Source organism: Musca domestica, unplaced genomic scaffold (genome assembly GCF_030504385.1).
Source record: "Musca domestica strain aabys unplaced genomic scaffold, Musca_domestica.polishedcontigs.V.1.1 160, whole genome shotgun sequence".
Taxonomy (NCBI): domain Eukaryota; kingdom Metazoa; phylum Arthropoda; class Insecta; order Diptera; family Muscidae; genus Musca; species Musca domestica.
Window position 1 is genome coordinate 67,724 of NW_026712220.1, and position 22,185 is coordinate 89,908.

A 22,185-nucleotide genomic window follows, 5' to 3' on the forward strand; every position below is an offset into this window, starting at 1 on the left:
GTCTATACTCCTGGATTTTTTTAAGTTTTTTCTTAAGGTTAAATTTATTTTTTAATGGGTCATAGTAGCATATAATTCTGAATTATTGAGGAACCAAAAAACATTTTTCACGAATTTTAACAAAAGTCGAACCCAACTGGATCTTCAGTACCAGTCAATTAAAGTCCTGTTAATTGCGGTGCCAATAACTTCAGTGCATATGTAACAAATTGTATACGAGAAGGTATTTTGCAGAAGGCACGGATATTTAAGTGTGTGATAAAGAATAGGATAAATATGTGATGTAAGGTCTAGGCCGCAATAAAAAAACCACTCTTTATTGAGCAACCAATGTAAATATTCCAATGTCGATATCTAACTATATATAGATATAAAACTCAACATATCTTATATCTGACATGACTCGAGGAAAAATTCTAGGCATTGTGACAGAAAAAATGTAATTTTAGATAAAAAACGAGTTCAATTATATTCCCCTTATGCTAAAGATAAGTTGATACATAAATCTGGATAAAAAGCGAGTTTCGCCTTTATTGTGTAAAGAGTACTTTACTTACCTTAACATAATGGTCAATTGTAGATCATGAGCCATTCTTTCCAAGGCTGGCACCCCTTCGACTCGAAGAATATTAATTTTTTCCCTCAAGGAACGTGACACATTGTTTTGGCCTTGACGTTCACGTAAAATTTCTATAATATTGGGTTGTCTCAAAAAGGCAATAACCTGAAAAACAACAACATGGAAAATAATTTTTAAAATAACTTCTTCAATGGCAGGAAATCCAAGACTCACCTTTTCATTATAGGCCACGGGAATCTCATGATAACTATTATTCGACGACATTGCACTGGAGGAGCTGGGACCATTGTTGTAGGACGATGTTGACGGTGCATAATGAGGCATATTATCGTTTTGCATAAATTGACTGTGGCGTGAATTGCTTGTCGTCCCCGACGACGATGAGGTTGATGTTGGTCTGGGTGGTGGCAGGGGAGGATGATTTCCTACGCCTCCAGCGGCAGAAATACAATTGCCATCGATGGCATCGAATTGAGGATGATGTGGTTGGGGTTGTTGCTGCCTATGGCGTATTATCCTTGGACAGTCAATGGGCAAACGTGGATCCATAAATGACGTTTGTCGATTATTGTGATCTATGAAGAACTGTTTGCCCGACTGATCCAGCTTTGTCTCCCAACTCGAGGGCAAATCTCGATTGAGCTGGGCAAATGAATTGACCAAAGCTACCAAATCTTTGTTGTATTGATAGCGTTGAAAACACGAGGGATCTCTTCGTATACGTATTACCATATGCTTGAGGGCAGTATTGCGATTGTAAATGGCTAAAGCATCTTCATTGGTATGAAGCATTGAGTAAAAATCAGGACGGCAGAGCATAAGAACAGCTGGGTGTACCGACAAAGAGACGTGCTGGAAATTCGATGGTGGTGGTGCATTGTGATTGTTGTTGTGAGCTAGGTGATGGTGTGGAGATTGCGAGGCTTGAGTATTATCATTATGGCCCACGATAGCCGGACGATTTTCATTGGTGATGGTGCGACGTATGGATTGGTAACGTCTGTCTAGTTGTTGGCGGTGATGTTGTTCACGGCCACCATGGCCATTAAGAGTGGCCGAACCATTTGACCCGGGTCTTTGCCAGGAAGTTGTACGGGTCGTGTGATCGATATAGAAAATACGACCATGACTATCCATTCTAGCCTCCCATGCCGGAGGTAAGGGTTCAGCAGTGGCGGCATTTATGGTCTGGCCGTCAGCTTCGGCCGAAAATATGGCACTAGTGCGTAAAAGGCCACCTGTTGCACCCCTCTCCGGTATAGAAGGCAAACGTGTGCTGGTGATGTGGACCACACCCAAATCATCCGAGGCATTACCGTCATCTTCGTCATTATCGATGACCTCTATTGTTGATGAAGTGGCCGAGGATGATGCGGCGGCCATGGCGGTAGCACCTAAATGATCACGTGGTCGATCATCGGCACTGCGATTGCTGGAAGAACCAAGGAATGCTGGCGAAGAGGGTGGAGTACGGGACGATAAATAATTGTAATCTAAATGACTAGCATGGGCTCCCGCCACAGCGCCGCCGCCACCACCACCACCACCACTTGGTGGCCCGGTGCCAATATACGTATCATCGAGATTATTGTTGAGGGAAATTGCAGCGACCGCAGCTGCTGCCGCCTGTTGCTGCTGCATGCGAGCATGACGTCTGGCATGATGTGTAGGTGTTGGGGGACATATAAGATTCGGGGAACCCACCCCAGCACCAACGCCGCCAACCCGTTTTAACAGACGTTGTTGCGGACGATTGTGTAAAATGGGAGTGCCCGAATTGCTGGACACTGCTGACACCTGTTGCTGTTGTCCACTGTTGCTGCTGTTCAACACCTGGGCCTCGGGACTTAATTGAAAATCAAGTGGGGAAGCACTACGTGTCGAGCATCCCGATGGTGGGCTACGATGCCTTTTTGGCGATAGCATTAGGCGACTTGGCGACTGAGATTGACGTTCCTCATAAGCCGACTTCCCATTGGACAGGGTCCGTGTCAGAGGTCTATGCTGTCGCAGAGATGAGGTCGATGGCGTCTGTGGAAATTGGGTATTCGAGGAATTCTCTTTTGTGGGAAAAGCCGGAAACTCATATGTTTCACTTGCGGGCACTTTTTTGGTTGTAATCGTATTTATATAACTATCAGGACCGATTTTCTTTTTTATCAAAGGCTTAAATTTCATTGCAGGTGGCGAGGGTGTGGCACTTAGCTCATATTGCGGGCTCGAGTTGGATGAATTACTAGAATTGGCACTGTTCAGCAAATAGAGCGGTGAGTTGTTGGTGCTATTCGAATTGCTGCCATATCCGTTGGAACCGATAATTCCCCCACCACCATAGACATCAAGTGTATCGTCCGTATCCAAAATATCAAATTTAAAGACATCACCTTGCAGACGAAAATCCCTGCCAATGGCTCGTGGTGGCCAAGATCGTTCCAATGGCCGATGTTGTGGTTGACGTAAATGTTTTTGCCGTCTCTGGATCTGGGCTTCCTTGTTAGCACTGGCCGAGGCATGTAGAGCTGCTGCAGCGCCCAGTAAACTTTCTACTGCAGCTGCCTCCTCATCTGCCTCTTCATCGATTGTGAAATTGACTGGTCCCACCAAACCTTGACCGCCATCGTCCACCTCAAATACAGTTTCAGCTGGTACTGTTTCATAACATTCTCGAGCTATCCAAAGATTAAATGAATCCGTTGCGGTGGAGGTTGTTGGGGTCGATGACGCTGGCGACTTTACACTGGCCCGTTTTTCTTTCTTTCGGGCACCGCTTAACGGCGTGGAGGTACCACTTTGCGGTGAGAGGGTCCATGATTTGCGGCGCGCTCCACCGCCAACACTACCACCACCATCACTGCCAATACTGCCATTGTAGGAATTCGTGGGCGACAATGTTGTGGCCGAAGCTGGAGTTTCACACGATTTGGTTGTCAGCAGTGTCTGTTGACGTTGCTTCAAAGCCTGTTCATCTTCCGGAGCGGCGCTAGTTGTATGTTGATTGATGTGATTGTAATCCTTTAAGTCTGGAAGAAGAAAAATTAGAATGCATAACTATAAACGATGAAGGGTGAGTGATTCATCAAGATTGACATAAACATAATGGGATAAGGTCAGTATTCGCTGGAAGAGGATCAACTATTGAAAATAATGTTAGGGGAGGTTATTAGTACGATTTTTAGCAATATGAACCCCTGTCGATTAGGAATTGGAAGTTATCAAAAATGCCTTACTTTTTCTAACCACGTAAGTAAATTACTATGAAATGCTTAAAAATAAAAGCACACCATCGATCATGAGCAATCTCCAAAGGAAGTTGGTCTCTTGATATCTTTAGCCAAAGATAAGGCTAGGAGCACACGCCTTATAAGGGGACTGAAAATAATGATAAGAAGCGATTTTAACTCTGAAAGCAAAGACCAGTCGAAGCGGTAAGAAAGATCCGTCGAAGCGGTAAGAAAGATAAAAGTGGGAAAAGCTTCCTAAATATTCCGAACGAAGATAATCAAAGTACATGCCAAAGAGGCTGTCCCAATAATCCGTGGGTAGATGTCTGTAAAATGACCTCGAGCATGAAACATCAGCCCGATAACAGAATCTGCTTTATTTGAAAATACATTCCGGTCTTTGCAGAGAAGAAAGTGAACAAGGAAGAAAGCTGAAAAGGAGTCCTATTTGAAACCAAAGTAGCTAAGAAATATTAAGGAATCGAACTTGGCTATGCAGAGATAGATAAGAGTAATGGTTTTGCAAAAATGCAAGCAGATTTCTACTCACAGTTTCGTTTGGATCACCAAATTGTGAATAGCGAACAAAAAGGCTGTGTGCTGTAAAAAAAATCGTCTTGAAGTTAAATGTGGAGGTTCTTATGGAGATTGCAGATTGCAAACCATGCGACGTCGCAGGTATTTCAAATGATGAGTAAGAATTTCGTAAGGTAACACATGCTTAGATTCCTTGGCTTTGAAAATAGTTTAAAAGCTATAAGTTCGGGCGGGCCGAACTTTGAATACCCTTCACCATTTGGAACTAATTTGCCAAATGAAAAAAATAAAATCCGTTAAAATTCTGTTAAAATCTTAAAAATACCAAATCTAGCCGTTATATTAGGGTATATACGATGACGTGAACCTGAATAGGCATCTTAGCCATAAGCCATTACAATATTAAAATGCTTAACTTGAAGAAAATTGATGAACAATGTAGATATCAAAATACCGAATATAGGGAGGTAGCATTATATGGGGGCTACACCAAAACATGGACCTGCACAGACAATTTTCTGCCATATGCTGCAGTATCCATTACGAACTTCAAATGCCAAATTTGAAAAAATTCCGGTGAATAATGTCGCTTAAATCACCAAAATACCGAAAAAGGGAGATACCATTATATGGGGGATATATCAAAACGCGGAACTACATGGTCTATTTTCAATACCAAATGTCCTGCAGACAGAATATACATTTGAGTAAAATTTAATGGAGCTACTTCATTTTGTAGAGGAAGCTACAGTGATATCGCCAAATCGACACAGAATTTTGTGCTGATCAAGAATATAATAAATACTTTGTGGGGTCTAAAATGTATATTTCGAGTTGTTACAAACGGAATGACAAGCTTAATATACTCTCCATAATATGTTGGAAGGTATAATAAGACGTTGTCCGTAAATGACCTTCTTATGGTAGGGTGTGAAAATTCATGTCTCAAAGGTTTTTTTTTATAAATAGGGGATAAACCTCCATGTAAAGTTAAAAATCCATGTGTCCAATGCGCACAACCCGCCTTGATATTCAGGCCTAAGAGGGTATCTGCTAGAACCTGTGGCGAGATTACCTGCCCTTAAAAACTATTTTTGATTTGGCACATAACAAAAAGCCTGCATAACTAGCTTACTAAAAGCCTATATTTCGATTCAAAAATACTTACTTCTTCCTCTCTTTTTGCGCAACACCACAATCAGCTCCGCTTCACCCTCAATGTGTAAATCCCGCTCATCGTGTTGTGGTTGTTGCTGTTGAGCCCTAATGAGATCATTGTCCAACAAAGATGGAGCATAGACATTCACATCATTCAAAATATCAGTTGCTAGGCCGACAGCACCTTCACACTCATCCTCATCCAGAAGAATGTTATTAGCTCGTGTGGACGACAAACTATTGGTGATGTTCAGGTTATTCATTTCATTATTATAAGGCAATTGCTTGGTTTCCTTATTCTCGGCATTATCAATTGTAGCGGTGGCAGCATCAACATAATGGGTTTCTTGTTGTGATGCTGGTGGTAGCAAAGCCATGCTGGCTTCTGATTCTTTGATGACATCATTAACTATTTTCAGTGTATTGCCAAATGTCAAAACAAGTTCCGTTTCACCGCCAGTAGCTTCGTAAAATGTTTGATTACTTTCATCTTCTCCATCTTCATCATCGTCATCGTCATGAGCTACAACATCATTATTGGCATCGGCATCCAAATAAATCCGTTCTTCATTTTTATTTTGAATTACATCCTTTTCTTTATGTGTTCCGGTTGCCGCATAAAACAAACTATCCACGTTATCTGTTTTCACGGGGGGTGGTGAAGAGCTTTTTGAATGTGTTGTCATTTCTTTGTTTACATTGCTTTGTTGTTCTTTTTGTGTGTTTTCATTGGCTTCTGTGTTGTTGTCTTGAGATTCGTCATCGACACTTGTTGCCGGTAGCGAATGTTGTTGGTCGCCGCCAACAGCAGCACAACCGCCACCACCACCCTCAGCCATTTTTACGAAGATTTCTCAGCAACAGTCCATACACACAATTACCCAGGGGTTCTTTATCCATTTATTTCCATTCTTTATTAAAATCTCCACACATCAATAACAGAAAAAAAAACTAAATCATTATTTAAAAATTGTGTAGACAGTTGTACACAAATCACACATTTTTTTGCCGGTCATTATTTTTCCTTTACTTTATATTTTGTTTTTTGTTTATATTCTAAATTTCCGTTTTTGTTTTGCTACCATAATTCCTGTGTGTATCACTCTCACTTGCGTGTGTGTGGGGGTCTCAATTTTTCACTTGCTTGTCTCTGCTCTGCTCCAATTTTAATTTATAGATTTTTTCGCTGACACTTTTATTGGTCCCACAAAACCTCATACTTCTTTTTCAAATCAAACTTCAAACGACGGAATGGGCAATCTTCGAAAAATATATTATTTAACAATGAAATTCACATTATTTCCATTGATATTTGCATAATTCTCAGTGGTTATTATTTCAATTAACATTCATTCGAATACGTCGACAAATATTTAGTTGCCGTCATAAGAGTTGAAAACTTAAAGCACAATTTTACAAAGAAACCCATAAATTTCCGACAATTTTTCTTCACAATCCCGTTGTATGCTATGTTATCCACATTTTTATACAGAATTTATAGGAATTGCTTGTAATTTAAGCTAGATTTTTGCATTTTTTCACAATTTTCACGAACGCACTCAGCTTTTGCCCTTTCAATTAGCGAGATATTGCAAAAAAAGTCTCATTCGGTGGAATTACTAGAGAACGTGTCGTACAGTTATGTGTCATTGAACAGAGTTGCCGTCGCACTAAAAATTGTTTGTGGTCGAAACACCAAAATATTATCAGAAAACGTATTATTTAAGATGCCAATTTCTTTGATTATAGGTCAGATAAATAACGTAGCTTGGTAAAATGCGTAAGCTAGATCTAAAACAAACTTAAGTCATAGAAACCATGCCACGATACGATTTTTTATTATATTTCCGCTTTTAATTTTCTAGCTTAAAAAGAACAAATGTATAAGATATATAGGACATCTTATTCCATATCACTTTAAAAAAATTCTAAGGAAAAGTGATCATAGTGTTGTACTAAAGGTGGGAATACATAAACGGCTTATTTGGCTGGCAAAGGAGCCTAGGTGCAAAATCGAACTAAGTCAACCTAAAACACCTTTGTTCATCTACGAAGAAGACAGCCGATGACTTAAGGCAGACAAACAATCGCTTTATGTAATTCCACCTTAATGTACATGGCACAATTACGGGAGAAAGAACAAAGGAACCGTCTAAATAAAATTGTTTTTCTGTATAAATGTTTCCACCGGGCTGATTCTGTCAGTTATTTCTATAGAATACATAAATCTAATTTAAATAAGTTCAGTTCTCTGATATAGGGTTAATTTCTGCCGCAATATTTTTATACCCTCAGCCATATAGCTGATACGGTCAAAGCGTGCCTAGTAGAAATAACGGTTTTAGACCTAAGTCTCTTTGGGTCAAATCCTTTTCAGGACATTTGGAGTCGATCTAGCGATGTCTGTCCGTCTGGCTAGTGCGCACGATAACTGTTGAAGGGAGTATCCGATTTGATCAAAACTTGGTACATCGTAATATTATTGTCAAACTTAAATCGAGTTCGGAGATGGGCAATATCGGTCGACTCCTTCTGGTACCTCCCCCACAAAATGACAACATTTTCAAAGAAAATAATTTACTGCACAGAAAGGGAAAGGATAATCCAATTTTGCTCCAACTTTGCATGTCCTACTATTTCCATCAGTGCTAGGTCACGTGCAAATAATATCAGTTCACTTCATCAAGTACCTCCCCCATAGAGGGTCAAAATTTGGAATAATTATAACTCTTATAAAATGTAATGTAAGAGTGCGATTGTTTTCAAATTGCAAACATCACAATATTTTAATTCCTTCCTATTTGTCATTTATACTCCTTTTACGCATTTATATCCGTTTCGTTGGGAACGACTTTCATTTTGGTTTCCCACGCGCGCTTTCGTTCTATTCTGCAACAAAACAACTCAAGAAAAATAACAACCAACTCATCCCTCATCAAAGGGCTGTTCCAGAATCTGACATCATAAAGAGGAAAATCGGTTATCATACTAAAACTTTTAAATTCTTGCAGTTCTGGAAGAGACCATAACTTGAACTGGGCACATTAGTTGAACAGCAATTTGAGTACTCGGTTTTCACCTAATGTGGCGTTTCCTGCACTGCACTTGATTCGCTCTCTATTCGTTGTTTGATCCTTAACTATAAAAAAACTACTTAATTCTTCACACAAAATTTCCTGAGCGAACACTCATATTTTTACGTTGTTCAAATCAAATCACTCTCAGAACAACGAAAAAAATATGTCCCATCCCTAACAAATGAGAGCATTTATCGAAAAAATAAATTATGACATTTAAAAATTAAAAATAGAAAAATTTAATGAAATTTTAAAAATTTTTGAGAAGACTGAAAATTATGAATGAAAACTACAATGTTGAATGGCGTATGTACATTCAAACAAAAGTAAATTTTGTTTTCTCTCACATTCGAGGTACGCATTTGGTCCACGAGTTGAAATTCCCACCGAAAACTGCAAACAAAAGAGGCAATATTTTCAAAATATTTCCATCGGCAGAAAAAATGTTTGACAAATGTCTCTCCAGCAGAATTTAAAAAAAATGGAAAAACACAAAAATATGTTCAAAATGTCAACATTTACATAAAAAGTTGAAAACGTGAATGAAAATTGTAAAATTATTGATATAAAAATTTTTTGGGAGGAAAGCAATAATTTCTTCTATTCTTATTAGTGAGAATTTCATGTATTTTCGTATAAATTCCCATTAAAATCAAGAAACAAGGGAATTGTTTTACTATGAATTACGAATCGTGCCGTATGAACGGGTTAATTCGTGTACCTAATTCTGAGAGCGAACAACGTTGTTCGGTTTCCAATGGAAACATGCTATAAGTCCATAGTCGACTTCGAGTTTCAGAACTTTGAGTACTAAAGGTCGATTATTTGATTAATCTGAAATCGACTTACCTATCCCTAACGCGTCCCGGAGTCTCTGCTTTCTCTTGGGACGTTTTTCATTTCATCATTACCAAAAAGAGAATAAGCATCATAGCAAGTGGCGCAGCAACTCAAGGAGGACCTGCCTAAAGAGTGGTTTTATGATGAAAATGCCTTTGAATATTCTCCAATAAGAAGAAAGGTAAACAAAAGATATATTTTATTAGAAAATCCATCTAGAAAACATTATAAAATGAACATATACCTCTACAGGCACTCTTTTACAAACCAAAGGTTTTTGGCGGTTGTGATTCGAGTGATCTGTTTAGATGGTATCCTTGGCCAAATTTTCTTGGAGACATCATCATAAGGTACCCCTAAAGTGAAATTGTAGAGATTTATGGTGTTAGGTTACATTCCATGACCACGGTCATTTTCTTCTACCGGCTTTTTTTTGTTAAGAAAAACACCTATTGCTTCCAAATAGGTTATTTTGTCAGGATGCTGGAAATATAAATATCACGTGTGAAGTGTACAGTTATAATGTCAGTTGTGGCCCACTCAAGAAAAATCACAGGCTATAAACAAATAGCATAAGGTATATTGAACAAAATACTCCAGAGCGGCAAGGTGGGTATAATCTCTTCTCTTGGTGGATATATTCATGTCTCTTACATGTTTGGTTTCTTAGTATATAAGAAAGCGTTCCCAATGTTCCATGAATGCTGTCAATCATACTTATATTAACAAAAAAGCAACACACCTTGCCTGGGAGAAGCCCAACCAAACATGACCATATCAAAAAATTTTGCTTTAATTTTTCCAAATGTACATTTCCACGCTTCGTTTGCATGGGCATGCTATTTCAGATAGTACGTCCAAGCCGAGCCTCATTATAAAAACATACTATTTTTTAATAAGGTAGGGAAAGAACCTTATTTCGGAAACCTTGACAAAAAATAAGCTCAGGAAAACATTACCAAATTTCCCTAGACTAGTCTTCAAACTATCCAAACCTGTTAAAAACTTATTTCATTTTTTCCAAACAGCCTTCTCTTGGAAGTGAACCAATTCTAACACATCCCAATTGACAATGGACACAATGAACATGGAAAATAGTGAACATACGGTTGCAGTGACACACTTTATAAATCCCCATCTTTTCTGGTATCGTAAAATTGGTGGTCCAGATGACAATTTTCACATACTCACATTACTGGAAGAGCGTTTACAAACTCTGTACAGATGTAAACCGGCCATTGATCGGTGTCGCCTTGATGTGGGTGACATAGTTGCTGTTAATTTTGTAGTTTGGAATAAATATATTAGAGCTGAAATATTGCAAAAAGGAGAACTGCAACAGGAAGAGTACATTGTTTGGGCCATAGATTATGGCTTTCCATTACTAAGCAAAAGGGAGCATTTACGTTATCTGCCAGAAGCACTGGCCAATCGAATCGGTCACATATATCGTGGTGGCGTGGCCAACATTCAGCCAGCAGTTCTAGATTATGATCACATCGAAAGTAATCTGGTTATGGCAAAGCAGGATGAATGGTTGCAAAGATCCTGTGATATGTTTGAAAAACTGTTGTCCGATGCCTCATGTATTGTTTTTGTCGAAAAATTTCAGACGGCCAATGATCATCATTGGGGCGAATTAATTATCTCGAATCATAAGGGAAACAAATTTAATGCTCACACCTATTTACAAGCGGCCAAATTTGCCATTGATGTGGATCCACAATTGTTTCCTAAAATGTGTGTTAAGCTCAAAACGACCAGTATTGCACCCTGGCTTTCAAACAATCGTAACTCTAAATTTAAAATCAATTCCATAAAACATAACATGGCCGAACATAGTAATAAAATGAATTCGGCCATTATTGATGAATGTGCCAAACGTAAAGTCGAGGATTGGTGTGCCAGAAATGCCCTGGTTCAAGTGGCAAGTGATGTGAGTTCCTCCACGGAACACTTGGAGTCATCGGGAGCTGAAAGTGGGCATGATCATAACATTGATGATATAACATTTGATGATTCCGTATCGGTGATACATGAAAAGAACAGAAAAGATGCAAAATATGCGGCCAAAATTGCCAATCATCATCATGAACACAAACGAAACAATACTGGCGACGAGCAAGCCATTAACTTTTTAGGCAAAGCGGGCAAACTTACCAAGCTGAAGCAGCAAAAATACTCCAAACATAATTTACCACCGCAAGCCGAATCCCAGGCATTTGCTATGAATATACGAGATCGTGATGAAATCGAATTTAATGAAACATTTAATTTGAAAGCTCCTAAACCCGCCGTTTCGGCTCCAACAATAATCTCCTCGGCATCAGGTTCCACAAATGCCTCTACTCGTATGCGTCGATTGGCTGATGTCCGCATGGAACAAGCACGTGAAGCCAAAAGACAACAACAGAGACATAAGCCAGCTGCCTCCGATTTTGTAAATCAGAATCCTCCCAATTCTGTAGCATCAGGTGGCGTTAGCACTGATGATGGTGGTGATAGTGTGGTCTCAATACGTCAACAAAGACTTGTTGATTTACGTAAAAAATATTCTCAGCGGGAAGAAGAAACCAAACCGATGTCTTTATGTGAGAAAAATATTACATCGCCAACTGCACCTGCACCTCCAGCGTCAAGTTCAGCATCTGGTGTTCGCACAATCAGTTCTCGGACACAGCGTTTACTTGGCATGCGCCAGAAGGTAAGGTTTAAATGATTTTAATGAGATATTCTAATGTACATATTCATGGAAATTCGATGAAACTTAATAAGGTCGCTTAATAATGTCTATTTAATAAGATCGCCCAGGAGGCGAATTCAGGCATTTCTTGCTGCCAAAAGTTTATCAAAAAAATGGAAAATATAACAAATCTGTTCATATGTTTTGACCCGTGGCCGACATATTTTGCCCAAAAATGATACATTTAGTACAATTTAGACAGCATGGGAGCCTTACAGTCATTTCAATCACTACTTCAAGATTTGTCTGTCTGTCTGTCCGTCCGTACGTCTATCCATGTATTTTTGTAAACAAAGTACAGGTCGCATTTATTTGCACATCCAGATGAAATTTTGCACAAATCATTTGCTTCGCCCAAGAACGAACCCTATTGAAATTGGAGATAATCGGTAAAAATTTAGATACAGCTCCCATATATATCTTCGTCCCATTTGCCTTTTATTGTAATATCAGCCCGAATAGTATGGAATTTTGCACATACAACCAAATTAGGCCTGAAAAAAAGTATGCCAAATTTTATCAAAATCGGTTCAGATATAGCTATAGCTCCCATATATATTGTTTATCCGATTCATTATTTTTGTCCTCCGCAGCTGTAATATGCACTCTGTAACAACGATATTTGGGGAAATATATGAAATCCAGCACAGAAATACCTTTCCCAAAATTTATCGAGATCGGTTCAGATTTGGATATAGCTCCCACATATATCTTCGTCCGGTTTGCCTTTTATTGGCCACCAAACGGGTAATATTAGCCCAAATGAGATGGAATTTGACACTTGCGACCAAATTGATCCTAGAAACAAGTATGTCAAATTTGATGAAAATCGGTTCAGATATAGCTATAGCTCCCACATATATTGTTCATCCGATATGAAATTTTTGTCCTCCGCAGCTGTAATATGCACTCGGTAACGACAATATTTTGGGAAATATATCAAATACAGCTCAGAAATACATTTGCTACATTTTATAGGGATCGCGTAAGATTTGGATATAGCTCCCATATATAACTTCGTCCGATTTACCAAACGTCTAATATTTGCCCAAATGGGATGGAATTTGGCACTTACGACCGAATTGAGTCTAGAATCTTGTATGTCAAATTTGGTGAAGATCGGTTCAGATATAGATACGTTATATTTTGTTACCCACAGCCGTAATATGCACTCCGCAACAACAATATTTAGGGAAATATATCAAGTACAGTTTAGAAATGTCTTTGCCAAATTTTATCGAGATCATCTCGGATTTGGTTTAGCTCCCATATATATCTTTATCCGATTTCAAGTTAATTGTGCACCAAATGGGCAATACAAGTCCGAATTTAAAAGATACAAGAGTCTGGGCAAATTTGTCCTTTGAACTTTAGATTATAATTATAGCGTGTATAATTGAATTCTCCCATAAAAACGTTTAATTGTTATGTGACCTTTTTTTACTGGTTTTAAATTGTTTTGCTTGTCTATAGGTTTTTAAAAATGAAGTTCTCGTTAACTCTTATTCCTCTTAGTTTAGTTTGTAACATTTGTAAAGTATATTAATTTTCTTTACTTTTCAGTACCAGCTACATGATTCAGCACATTCCATTGAAAGTCCATCAACCATAAACAAGTATGAACTACTTGAACAGTCTACAACCGGCATGGAGGACTCGAATTTGGACAAAACACAAGTAAGTTAACTTACAGACTTTAATTTAATATATAAACCTAATAAATGAATATCTATATCTTTGCAAGGACACCCAGGACTCTTCGGCGGGAAATATTTACAGTAAGCTATTTGGTGAAATGGAAGCTAAATTGCTACCATCATCAGTAAATACCACCACCGACAATTCCTTGATAGAGGCAATGACCAGTTGCAAGGTATGTTTTCCCATTTTCAATTGTTGATAATTATTTAGGCAATCTTTAAATATTTTAGCTTGAAGAACATGTTCCCAAAGATAAAGCCACTTTTGATATATTCAAAGCAATTGATTCTAAAACAAAACCAAAGACTTCCAGGATTAGTAGTGATAAGGTAAGTCTAATCATGAATTCATTTTTTTATGATTTTCTAAATGTTTTTAATTTTCCCCTTAGGAATCTCAAAGTGCCTATGATGGTTTGACCTTGGTCCCAGCCGGTTTTGATATAACCCGTTTACAGAAATATCGTGATGAGGAAAACCACTGGCATCGCAAGAAGAGCACACGCCATGAAACTATACCACATGACGATCAAACGGTATCATCCTCTGAAGAGTTTTTAATCCATAATGACTCTAGACTCGATCAAAGTGGCTCTTCATCGGATTTCTTTCAAATAAAACCACCAGCTGTAAAGCAAAACTCTACGCACAACTCGAAACGTTTAACACGTCCTGTAGCTGGTATACAGCGTAGAGAGAAGCCAAACGAAGAGCAAGAAAAGCCAAATATTCTGGATCAATCTATACCCAGCATTGTCGACACCGAGAATCTCATAAAACCTGTGAAATGTTCCCAGCAACTGGAATCAAAACCGAAAAGAAAGAACAGCTTTAATGGCACATATAATGCCTATGATTCCCTTCATGCCAGTGAAATATCGACGTAAGTCAAATCTTACTTCAAATCTCCATCTCAATTTCAAAGTATTGCATTTTTGTTTATTTAAAAGATAAGTGGATTTCTTGTGTTGAGATTTTTTTTGGTTTTTAATTAAAGCATTTATATTTTCGTTTGTATGGTATTGAATACCAAAGTTCCTTTTCTTTATTGCTTTTTATGAATAAATAATTAATTTCATAACGCTATCTGTTGAATGTGCCTTTTATTTTAAATATGTTGATGAAGTGGCAGCCTGTCGCTGTGAAAATCAAAGCGAACGAACAATTTTTCGTTCTTTGTATTTTTATTAATTTTCTTTTTTTTTTTTACTTTTTTGCTTTTACAAAAGTTTGTTTTGGCCTGGGGGAATTTTTTATTAACACTTTACATCTTTAAAATAAAAGGTACTTGCCAAACAATTTTAGGAATTTCAATGGGTTTACCCCGAGTTCATTTTTCAATATTTGCCGAATGGAATATTGCGTTATGTCCAGCTTACGAGCCATTTTTCGGCCACTGCGACGCGGGTTTCGATCAAGTCGCTTCTTTACTTTTCAAACCATTTCTGCTGATGTTACAGTAGTCTTCCGTCCACTTCGTTGACGTCGGGCTACGCTACCAGTATCATGGTAACGAGCGATGGTACGAGACACAAAAGATTTATTCACATTTAAATTCTGGAGTGCTCTAACGATAGCCACTTGTGGTTTTCCAGCCAAATATAAAGAAATCACACTATCACACTTGAATTCCATCACAAATAAATTTTTTTCTGGAAAATTCTCATCAGAATGATTTTGTACGCTTGTAAACAATATAATAAGCTATCACTGGAATAATTTTAACAGCTGTCGGACGAGATGCTTAGAAATGACAGCAGTCTGAAGTTGGTTGCAGGTTTTTCATCTTACCCCGTATTTGGAACTATTTTCGGGTTTCAGATACGAAAGTTACATTTAGAAGAATAGTGAAAAAATATTTAAATTAATTTTTTTAAATCCTTTTATTTCTTGTTCTCATTTTTTTGAATATGATTGCTTTACTAAGCCAACATTTTCCTTTTATTTATTAATTTATTTATTTATGTTTTTTTTTTGTTTTTGTTAAATTTTGTGATAAATTTAATTCTTTTGATTTTCCCATTTTACTTACAAAAACAGCTCTTCCACCATCAACTCCACGGTCAGCAGTGAAAAGCATCTTAAACGTAAACTGCAACCTCATCATCATCGCCAATTGAAATCACCCGAAACGCAAATTTCCAAAATCGATGAAATTTTGCAACAGCATTTCTTGGAGAAGGAACGTGGCAATACGAATATTCTAGATTTAAAGAATAGCATCACAAGTCCACAACGATCACAAATATCCTCCTCTGCGGCGTCTATGTCACATAGAGATAACATAAATGAAAAACACTCAAACACCCACACGTCATCCTCGTCAAGCGAATCGTTCATGGATAAATTGAACCTCTCCAATTCCTCTCTGAAGAATAGCGAAAAAAATCTCTTGCCGATGGGAAAATCCCCGGAAAATAAACACATGAAAAACATATATAATTATAATACTCTACTGGAAGTGAAACGTACCGAACATTTACCCATAATTGAGGGAGAAGTTGCAATGCAAACCAAATTTATTGATCATTTGGTATTGGCCCATTCCAGTGTACCGTTGGAGCCAATAGAAAATGTGGCCGAAGCTCCGTTTTTATCTGAAATCTATGAGGAAATGAGAAATATGCGTGTCAACAAGGTCTATCGCATTCAAGTGTACTCCTGGTCCCATGTGCTGAGAGGTAATTCTTTGTTTGTGGTAAATCCAGCCCGAAGTGGCAAAACATGGTCATATCTGCCGGCATTGTGCAGTGTGGTAAGTGGTCGTTATCAAAGAATCAAGGATTCATACGGTCCTGTGGCCATTATTTTGGTGGCCTCCTCCAAACATGTGGAGTCTGTTAATGGATATTGTCGACGTTTGATGAGTGGTCTAAAATCCGAAGCTCCCAGCTGTGTACCATCCTATGGAATGCGTAATTTTATCGACACTAAAGTACAACTGCTCAATGGCTGTGGCATTTTAATTGCCACACCTTCGTCACTTTTGCGTCTACTGCGGGACAACAGCAATGAACCACTGTTCGACAGCGAACGTTTAGAGCACATTGTAATCGACGACATGGACATAATGTTATCACGTTCCCATGAAGATTTTGAATCGGCCGTTCGCATTGTCTTTAAATTATGTAGAAAATCCAAATATAAAACCCTGAGACCACAACTGATAGTTACCTCACGCGATTGGGATGGTGTAATGATACGTTTAATAAGAAAATCAAATCAACCTTTATTGCTGATCGGCGATTTCCTCGAGGCTGCTGTCTATGGTCGTGCCGGACTATCGGTTAAATTGAAATCTAGTCAGGAAAAGAATGACACAATTTTCCGCTTTATTAAAAAGACCACCGAAAGTCTGGAGGGAGATTTGGAACATGGCCGCATGCTGATCATGTGCAATAGCGATGAAGATGTGCAAACAGTTGTGCAATTCATAACCGAATGTGGTTACCCATGCCTGCCGTACTACAATCGTTCGACGGATAGTGAACAAGCCACCGTCGATGAATGGAAAAATAAGGTAATCTATAAAATTTTATTTTTTAAAAAGTCTGATCTAACAGAAATTCTCCCAAAAAGTTCCGATCTTCCATAGCAGATTACAATAAACTCAATTTCTTTTAAATTCGAAGTCGATATAAAGGTTTTTCTTTGTTTGTCTCTCTGTCCACTGATCTGGGTTGAAGATAATATATTCCCTCTTGTACCTTCCCCACAACGGGTCAAAATTTTGAGTAACCATGACGTCCATAAAAGGCGAAATGAGCATCCGATTCTTTTCAAACTTGGTACATTCTAATATTTTTACTAACACAAGATCTAGTGAGGAGATGGGATACATCAGTCCAGTCCCACAACGGGTCAAATCTTTGAAAAACCAAAATGCTTATAAAATTCTAGAAAAAAATCGAATTCCAATTTTTTTTTCAAAAATCTCGCCTATTCCAATATTTTTACCAAAACAAGATCTGGTGTGAAAATGGAATATACCGGCTCACTCCTTCTCGTATCTGCCCCACAAAGGGTCAACATTTTGAATAACCAAAAACTCATAGAAGGCAAGATCTGATGTGAAGATTGGATATACCGGCTCGCTCCTCCTGGTACCTCCCCCACAAAGGTTCAACAATTTGAATAACCAAAGCGCTCATAAAACGCTCATAAGCATTCTATTCCATTAAAGTTTTGCACATCCATTTCTTTCTACCAAAACAAAATCTGGTGTGACGATGAGATATATCAGCCTTCTCCTTCTGGTACATTCCCCAGAAAGGGCAAAAATTTGGAATAACCAAAAAACTCATAGAAGGCGAAATAAGCATCCGATTATATTCAAATTTAACACATTCCAATATTTTTTCCAACACAAGATCTGGTGTGAAGAAACTTCTGATATCTCCTCCAAAAAGGGTTTGAATAGTCATGACGCTCATAAAAGGCGAAATGATTCTAATATTTGTACCAACACAAGATCTAGAAGGGAAATGGGTTATATCGGTCCTCTCCTACTGATATCTTCCCCAACAGGTCAACATTTTGAATAAATAAATGAAATATAATTCTCCAGGACATCTAAAAGAAAATTCACAGTTTTTCCAAGAAAATCTATACATCTTCCCTAACAAGATTTGCAGATCACAAAATCTACTATTATTTTCAGAAACAAATTTAATTATATTCTTCGCTTTATAATCCTTCTTTCACAGGTTTCTTCACAAATCCTTGTCTGCACCGATGCCCGTTTTCCCGAGCTGAAAATTCAAAACGTCTACCATCTCATACATTATTCAATGCCCACATCTTGGACACAATTTACAACCAGATTTTCGGCTTTGGCTCAGACCTATGATAACTTTGTATCGAAAAAATTCGAAGAAGCCCCACTGGTGGCAACTGCCAGCAACACCACCAGATCATTGGATGTGTCAGCACATTCAATGATCTTACTTGACGAAGACAATAGCTTACAATTGCCGCGCTTGGTAGACTTTTTGCGTAAACACAATCAGGCGGTGCATTCAGACATTTTGGCTGTATCAAAACGAGTCCTCATCGAACGGGAAGAATCACGACTTTGCAAGGGAATTTTGCTGTGTCCCCAACTGCTGGAATTTGGCGAATGTGATGACACACGCTGTGATAAACGTCATGAATTGACACGATTCGATGTGGTTGATGAGAGTGAAAATATACCAACTGAGGGAGAAATGAGGATACATATTTTAAAGGTAGGTATTTCAAACAAAACCGAGGGTCTCAATTGGTCATTTGAATAATATAAAATTTATTTTTTTCACACCAAGGTATTTTCCCCAACCCACTACGCCGCCCGCCTATTGCTGCACAAGCCTCCAAACTCCACAAAATGGCGAGAAATTCGCCGTTCTGGTGAAAATTTAACATTTTCCGTACAAATGGATCAGCATTATCGCAACGAGGAAAATCTTGCTCTACATTGGCCACCGCGTATCAATGATTTGTGTATGTACAAATATGGTGACAACTTCCGTAGGGCTCTCATTCTGGAAGCCCCAGACTTGGTCGGGAGGAATGTGAACATAGTACAAGCTAATCTAAAAGTTACCCTAAAGCTAGTCGATGTTGGCATAGTCATCAATTCTGTCAAGTGCAGTGAACTTTTTATCTGCGACGATAAATTCAAGGAGTTTCCCCACCAAGCCATCGATATACGCCTAATGAATATTGTGCCATTCGACAATGAACGTTCCTGGGATTCGAAGACAACAAAACAAGTACAAAATTGGATAATGGATGAAATCAAAGCAGATCATGTTGTCCAGGTGGGCATTACATTTGCCCTGGCCCAAACAATATGGGTTAACAATTTGGTGGTAATGGAAAAACTATCTACCCTGGGCACTTATAGGCCTTACGTTAATTTGAAATTGTCGCTGATAAAGAGAAACTTTGCCCCTCCCAGCAAGGGTGAAAGGAAACATGTGCGTGATATTGCCCTGGAGTATGGCCTACTGAAGCCCAGCAGCAATGGTGTGAGTTGTGAAACATCCAATATTATTGACACATCTTTGGAGGACTATGAATCGTGTCAAAGTGATTTGATAAAGTTTTCCTCATCGAATGGTGATGCTTTAACAAATACCAGTATGGAGTCTTTTAAAAATAATTCGTTAGAGGTGTCGGAGAAGGGGGAGCAATCAGTACCTGAGGAAAAACAGAAACAAGACAAAAGTGCCTCTGAAAAGGAAATAAACCCATCGGATGCAACCAAATCTAATGGCAATGAGGAAAATTGGGATGAATTACAATGTGATGATCCAGTTGAGGGTAAAGAAAGAGGAGAGGTAAATTTGATTGTTCTTTTATTTATTTTCAAATGTAATTTAAGTTTATTGTTTTTGTTCAGATTTATTTGCCCCTAACAACGGCATCACCAACTAGTGGAAAACCTGAAACCAAACAAGAATCATGGTCACAGTTGCCATTAAATGATTTAACCAAAGTCGAAATTGGAGATGAGGGTGAAAATGGCAATTGGGAAAATATTTTTCTTCAAATCATCGATAAGAAACACATGGCCATGTTTGATGATCTTGTCGAGCTAATCAACCGACATGTGTCAAACTTAAAAGCCCAAGCTGAGAAAGAGCCACCTAAACGAATTTATGATTTTGAGCCGCTTCATAATTGTATTGTCAAATACGATAATATGTATCTAAGAGCCAAGGTGCATGGTGTATTTGGCACCAGTGTTAAGAAACGTCTATACCGATTCTTCCTCTGTGACTATGCATGTTTTACCAATGCCAAATCAAATGAGTTGTACAATGATTTTCTCTATGAAACCACGGACGAAATTGTCAGCTTTATACCATATCAAGCGGTACATTGCACATTGGCTGGCATACAACTGGATCGTTTTGCCAAGAGGTATAAGGTGACGAAAGAATATCTATATGCCTGTGCAGTGGAGCAGAGAACAGCGGAGGAAAAAATGTCATTGAGTTTAAACAACCTGAACATTTATTCCTATAAAATACTCCTTTACGAATGTGAGAAATCAAGTGATTTTTCCAATGCTGAAATGTTTAATCGCACTCTTGTCGACAAGGGCATAACTTCGGTGGACGAGAATGACAAACATTATTTGAAATACAAATTATGTTTAGACGATGATGATGATAATGATGCCAATGGGGAAGAGATTAAAGCTCAACAAGTTAACACATCCCAGGCAAATACTTCAAGTAGCAGTGACATTAGTGAGGTCTATACATTTGAACAATTAATAGAATGTATTGAAAAATCCCATGAACTCGACAAATTGGATAATAATCTGTTGGATGAGGCCACCACCTCTCAAGTATTGGAAGAAATAAAAGAATGCACAATAGAAGAAGTGAAAGAAGAAGCAGACAAAAACAAAATATCATCCAAACAGGACAGCCCATTGACGACTAAGAAACCCCCTCAAATCCACAGCGAATTGGACGATGATGAGGAGGATCATTGCACCACAGAAGATGACTCGGATAACAAGAAATCATCAGCTTCCATTACCTCCTCAAATGATGATTCTTACATAAAAACCCCACCACCAATATTAAAAGCCTTATATAAACGTCCCATGACCACATGGTACGAAACAGATTGTTTAATTTTCATATCAATATATGCACCTGATATTGTAGATTATAATCTAGAAGTTACACAAAAAACCGTCTATTTGCATACGTCAATTCAAGGCGAAGAATATGTAGTCTTCCTCCATTTACTAGGATCCATTGATCCGCAACAGGTTTCACATGAAATCAAAGGTTTAAATGTCATAATACGTTTGGTAAAAAACGTATTTGTACCATGGCCCCGCCTTCTACAGGAATCGACAAAATATTCCTGGTTGAAATTCAATTACAATGCAATAGCTTCCTCGGAATTGGAATACATTATGCCGCAGCAGCGTTTGCAAGCAATTCTAGAGAATACACCCAACATTGATGAATCGCGTATTTACGATGAACTGGATTCGGACGACAGCGAAAAGGATCGATTTCAAACGTTTAATCCCATCGAAACTAACGCTGACGATTACGATCCCTTTTCAATATAGAATACTAATTTTATTGAAGAACCATTGTTTTAAGTTCCTTGTAAATGTAAAGAATATTATCTTACTTTTATGATATTTTAACAAAGAATATGGATTATTTGTTTTTGTTTTTTATTGATTGATATTTTTTTTAGAATAAAAATATTCATTTGAATTTTGTAACAAAAAAAATTCAGTTTTTGTAAGGTTTTTAAGATGTACCCCAGTGATGGAAATTGAATGCGAAATAAGCATCTGATC

At 38.1% G+C, this 22,185-nt stretch overlaps 2 protein-coding genes across 3 annotated transcripts in view; one reads left to right on the forward strand and one right to left on the reverse strand.

Annotated features, from left to right (window-relative positions):
* The window catches only part of LOC101888859 (E3 ubiquitin-protein ligase HECW2-like), a 57,484-nt gene extending 50,385 nt beyond the window's left edge, over positions 1-7,099 (reverse strand). Inside the window, exons 1-3 of the mRNA XM_059120214.1 lie at positions 5,507-7,099; positions 794-3,600; positions 558-724 (exon numbers count right to left, since the gene is read on the reverse strand). Of these exons, the coding sequence (XP_058976197.1) occupies positions 558-724; positions 794-3,600; positions 5,507-6,335 (3,803 nt within the window). The 5' untranslated portion in view covers positions 6,336-7,099. The remainder of the gene's footprint in view (positions 1-557; positions 725-793; positions 3,601-5,506) is intronic.
* Positions 7,100-9,441: 2,342 nt separating this feature from the next.
* Positions 9,442-22,020, forward strand: LOC101888684 (putative ATP-dependent RNA helicase TDRD12). Of its 2 annotated transcripts, none has more exons than XM_059120216.1 (10): positions 9,442-9,594; positions 10,442-12,117; positions 13,720-13,833; positions 13,901-14,029; positions 14,088-14,186; positions 14,249-14,739; positions 15,897-17,376; positions 18,563-19,084; positions 19,160-20,179; positions 20,242-22,020. In XM_059120216.1, exons 2-10 carry the CDS (start codon positions 10,486-10,488, stop codon positions 21,943-21,945), a joined length of 7,191 nt encoding a protein of 2,396 aa, XP_058976199.1. In that variant the 5' UTR covers positions 9,442-9,594; positions 10,442-10,485; the 3' UTR covers positions 21,946-22,020. The 2 variants fall into 2 exon arrangements, with proteins under 2 accessions (XP_058976199.1, XP_058976200.1); XM_059120217.1 differs by lacking the exon at positions 9,442-9,594 and adding an exon at positions 9,634-9,763.
* The last annotated feature ends 165 nt before the right edge of the window (positions 22,021-22,185 follow it).

What these genes read in the sequence shown, in the direction of transcription:
- LOC101888684 (XM_059120216.1), top strand. Translation starts at nt 10,486, where the DNA reads ATGGACACAATGAACATGGAAAATAGTGAACATACGGTTGCAGTGACA. An exon ending in TACTTGGCATGCGCCAGAAG is followed by an intron (nt 12,118 to 13,719) that starts GTAAGGTTTAAA and finishes TTTACTTTTCAG; the next exon opens with TACCAGCTACATGATTCAGC. An exon ending in CCAGGATTAGTAGTGATAAG is followed by an intron (nt 14,187 to 14,248) that starts GTAAGTCTAATC and finishes TTTTCCCCTTAG; the next exon opens with GAATCTCAAAGTGCCTATGA.